Genomic DNA, 4701 nt, shown 5'->3' on the forward strand with positions numbered 1-4701 from the left:
TCTGTTGTTGGAGCAGATATTGCCGAGCAAGCTTGAAAACTCTTATATTACCCCTTATAACTTGTTAGTGACTTTCTAAGAAGAAATAAACCAGTTTTTCTCCTGCTTTAGCTGCTGGAGTTTTGGGAGCTGGTTTCCATCCACTGCTGTCCCAAGAGTGGGTGTCCCTATTCTACTAGTCGTCATTGCTGGAGGAGCAAAGCACCAAGGTTCAGGGGATGTAGGTGAAGGAGCAGTTAGAGGGAAAGTGCTATCACGCTCTCTTCATCCTCTCTTCATCCTGCTTTGTGTACTATAGCTGCACCAATTGCTTTGTGTTTTGTCCTAGTTTTCCTGCTCCAGGTGTTTTCTGGATAATGGCGAAGATGGTGAGAAGAACATGTGCATTTTGTTCGGAAGGGGAGGCTGGTTCTGTAATGTATGTTGCCAAAGAGCGAGATATTGCAGCTCATCAGGATTGTCTGGTGAGTGGCTTTGAGTTGGTCGGTACCTAAGAGGCACAGAGAAGAAGGGCTAAAGGGGAAGTTCCCACTGCTTGTCTATTTTTGACTCTACAGTGGTGTCTGAATTAAAAGGTTGGTTACACAAACCAGCAAACTTTTATTAGATTGAAAAGCTATGAAAAGCAACAAAGCTTGGCCAGAATTTTGGAGAGGGGGAGGACGTGGCTGCACAGCTGGCCGTGTTGATTTGTGGTGTTTTCACGTGTGCCTATACATGATCAAAGATTCTAGACGCACACAGTCTAGCAGGAGGAATAGGTCTTCTTGAGACACGACATTGAATGAGGCTTCTTAGACCACAGAAAGTTGTGTACTTAATCCTTTGCAGGGAAATATTCACATCACTCAATGTATCAAGGTAAAAAACTTCCCAGCCTGTGCCTTGTATAAAGTAAGGACCAAAAATACCAGAAGTTGATCATATAAAAATATCTGTGAAGCTCTAAGTGTGCTCTGATCCTCGAATGCTGTACTCCTCTTGCTGTGGAAATGCCTCCCCTTTATCCTGGAATCTTAGTGGAGCTGGTTCTTGGTGTGCAGAATAATTACAGATGCCGTATTCTCACTTCAGTAAGGGTCACTTAATGCAGGAGATGCACTAACAGCTTTCTGGCTTTCACTGTTGCATCCTTCTTATTCTTGCAGGTTTTAGGTTTACATCTACATTTTTCTGCTTTATTTTGTAACGAAATGTTTCAGAAACATCTGATACCTCTTGTTTTGGATGCTTTGTTTGAAACAGGTTTTGTTAAGGCTGTAATATTGCTCCAATATTGAAACTTACTTTCTCTCCCTTCCCTAACCCTCCCCGCTGCCTCCCAAAAGACTTTACTAATTTCTCTCTCTTAGGCTTCTCTGCACTGTTTGGCTTATTTGCAGTTAGTTGTCACCTTCTGACCAGACAGACTGTGCCCGCCAGTTGACATAAGGGTAGCTTGCTTTTGTTTGGAATTAGTTACATAAAATTATTAGAAATGATTAGAAAAAAGTTGCTAAGAACTTGCCCTCCTTCTCTTATTGTCAAGGCTCAGCGCTTCTGTGGGTATTGAAGTGGCCCAAATGTGCATGTTAACGTTTTTTGCGGGTTTCTCCCAGACTTTGTATAACAATGTTCCTGCATTTCTCATGTAGTCAGCTGTTGTTAGCATTGCACTGCATGGAAGTTTTATTACAGATAAATATTGCGTCTAGCTGTTAGGCTGAACAACTGGGCAGATAACAGGATGTTAAAGGTTTGGAGGTCTGTTGGCCAAAGAGCTTCCCCTCCTTCCTCTAGGCAGCCTGGACTTCCAGACTTTCTTCTTTCACTCTTCTTACTAAGTTTACTTTCTCAGCATGTTATATTTTCTTAATTTGCCTTTAGGTCATGTGAAATCTCCTTTATAGACAGAGGTGCATCTTTGGACTGGGAAAAGGTTTAAGCACAGTTCCTTGTTCAATGTAGGTGAAACCTCCTAAAAACAAAGAAAAATCAGCCTTCTTAGGTATGGCAAGTGCAAGAAGAAAAGATGGACCTTTCCTCTCTTCTCTGCACTGGTGTCTGAGTCCCTCTGTTAACTGTTAATATCACCTCTTTTGTCTTTAGTTATTTTCCTCAGGATTTGTGGAATCTGAAGAGTATAACCCAGATAATCTGGACGTAAGGTTTGATGTGGCATCAGTGTTGAAAGAACTCAAGAGAGGAAAGCGGCTGGTAAGGAGTTACTTTCTGAATCTGCGCTTCGTCCTATCTCATAGTACTGATGGTGGTCTGACCTATTCTATGTTTGAACAAAAATACTTGGTCCTTCTTATCTACTAAAATTAGGGGAATTACAGATTTAGAGTTAGAAACATTGATTTGATCTTGTATTTGGTGAAATGTAGTTCATTTTGTATTAAAATGTCTTGAGTTTTCTGACCTTTAAGTCCTTAGACTAAGTTTCCTAAGAGACTTTGGTAAAGAACTAACCCAGTGCCTGAAACAAAATTATGCAATCCCTGAGGGTAAAGGGAAGCTGTTTCTGGTTTCAGCAGAAGGAAGGTTATTTATATGAGGTTTACTTACTGGATTTGTCTTCAGCCACCCATCTCCCTGGCAGCCTCGGTGGGACTTCATTACGAAGTTAGCCCAGAAAACACAAATACAGGCACCAATACCAATAGGTACTGAAACAACTTGGGCAAGGTTTAGGGGAGGAGGGAAGTTGCCCAGTGCCTTCCCATGGCTCTTTGCATCATTTTACCAGTTCATCAGGATGAAATAGAGGTAAGATAGCAAAAAGGAGGCTTATAGAATGACCAGCGTAGGAGTTGGTCTGATGAGTTATACAGATACAACTGGCAACAAAAAGTTTGATTTTTCCCGCACAGAGGATGGTATTTTCCTCGTATGATAAGATTTTCAGTAGTTGTCTGTAGTTCTTACCTGCTAAACCTCATCCTGTTGTAGGTGTGCAACTTCTGTCGCAAGAAAGGTGCCACTGTGGGATGCGAGGAAAGAGCCTGTCGCAGAAGTTACCACTATTTCTGTGCCCTTTGCGATGACGCAGCAATAGAAACAGATGGAGTAAATGGAGTCTACCGGTATTTAACCAAGTATTTTCTGACTAGTTATTGTCAAGGTTTTGGTAGTGGTGTCAGGAAGAGAGACTTAAAAACTGTGTGATTTTTAAAGTTTTTTTAAAAGGAAATATATTCTTCTCTCTTAAAGTGATGCCTAATCCTCTGTTCACAAGCAGAGTGGAAATAGTTTCACTGGAAAGCATGACAGCAGTGGGAAGGAATCTCTTCAGTAGGTTTGAGCCTGCAACACACCTGAAAGATCACTAGGCCAAAACTGAGGAAATCAGTCCTTCCTGGCGATCAAGGACCAAGATTATTATTACTGTCACTCGAATCCTCAGTTTCTGTTGGCTCATAACTTCAGTAAATGAGTTCTAAGCACAGAGCAGGCTATAGCACTTCACTTCATTAGGCAAATTCTGGAAATTTTCCTTCCGTACTTTAGAGAATTTTGTGCTCCCACCAAAGACCTTCTTGTATTTCAAGTACGTTGCTAACTTTAACACACTTGAGCAGACTTAAAGTACATTTTCTGTCCTGATCATGCTAATCCTGGTGTCTGCTGCCCTCAGGCTGCCTGAGTTGCTGTTAGTAGATGGAACAAGTTGTCTGGAGGATGCAGGTGAAGGGGTTGAGAAATTGGGACATTAGGGACCTTTTGGAGTGCTGAAGTTAAAGTCTGAGGTGCAGAAAACCCCTGACATCCATTTCTGTGTGAGCCCAGAGAGGTCACTGGCTACGTTAGTCTTAGATTAGTCTGCTAGATGATGATCTAATCACTACTTGTTTCAGGAAGAGGTGGACTAGTGCAATGTAGTAGCAGTGGAAGATGGGCCCTTTTGCATCAAAACACTTGCACTTCTGGCTGCTTCTCTAGGGCTCTCAGTCCAAAACAAATACATCTTTCTGCAAGGCTGTAAGCCCAGCTGTTTAGTGAAGATGATATGTTTAGTTTATGCTTATAAGCGTTTGGGAGTTTGCAAAGCTGGGGAGACGGGAACTTTCTGTGATCACAGAATAAGTGGCCCTTGCCATACGGCTTTAGAAAGGATACCTCAGGCTGAACAAGACTGAACGTCCCAAGATGTTGAAAAATGAACAGGACTGGTAGCAGTCTAGGTACAGACTGGAAATAAGTGGTTGAATATATACTTTAATTTGGTGGTTTTCTGAGCTGGTGACCTTGGAGGTTCGGAAGAGGGACCCCTAAAAATACTTTGTATTAAGTCACTGTGAGACTAGCTGCTTCTCCTATGTAGAAATGTAGAAAACTAGGCTCTAGCAACCTGTATTGAAGAGATGGAAAAAGGTGGGATTAGAGAGAGACATGAGGCAGGTTTCAGGGTTTTAAACCCAAAGACTTGTGCACAGTATCAGTGGCATAAATAAAGCGCAAGATTTGTAGCTAGCCTGAAATTATTAGAGAGAAGACAAACAAGACAAGAAAAACAGTGGGTGTGAATTGACAGCCCCCTGCCCTTTTCCACAGAGCAATACAACCACATCAGAAGAAAGGATTCCTTCAAGAGGGAGATTAGGTGTTTTTTAAATCCTGAGTTGCCATCATTGTGATGATGAGTGGTGATTATCAGAACAAATAAAGCAGAACCAAAAGGAGAAGACGAACAGTGCTGTGGAAGTGGCTAGGAAGAGC

At 41.9% G+C, this 4701-nt stretch overlaps 1 protein-coding gene across 1 annotated transcript in view; it reads left to right on the top strand.

Moving 5' to 3' along the window:
• The first annotated feature begins 348 nt into the window (after positions 1-348).
• Positions 349-4701, top strand: part of PHF11 (PHD finger protein 11) — a 19887-nt gene continuing 15534 nt past the window's right edge. The window contains exons 1-3 of the mRNA XM_010135178.1: positions 349-464; positions 2089-2196; positions 2935-3068. Of these exons, the coding sequence (XP_010133480.1) occupies positions 357-464; positions 2089-2196; positions 2935-3068 (350 nt within the window). The 5' untranslated portion in view covers positions 349-356. The remainder of the gene's footprint in view (positions 465-2088; positions 2197-2934; positions 3069-4701) is intronic.

The sequence above is a fragment of the Buceros rhinoceros genome, unplaced genomic scaffold (genome assembly GCF_000710305.1).
Source record: "Buceros rhinoceros silvestris isolate BGI_N320 unplaced genomic scaffold, ASM71030v1 scaffold21234, whole genome shotgun sequence".
Classification (NCBI taxonomy): domain Eukaryota; kingdom Metazoa; phylum Chordata; class Aves; order Bucerotiformes; family Bucerotidae; genus Buceros; species Buceros rhinoceros.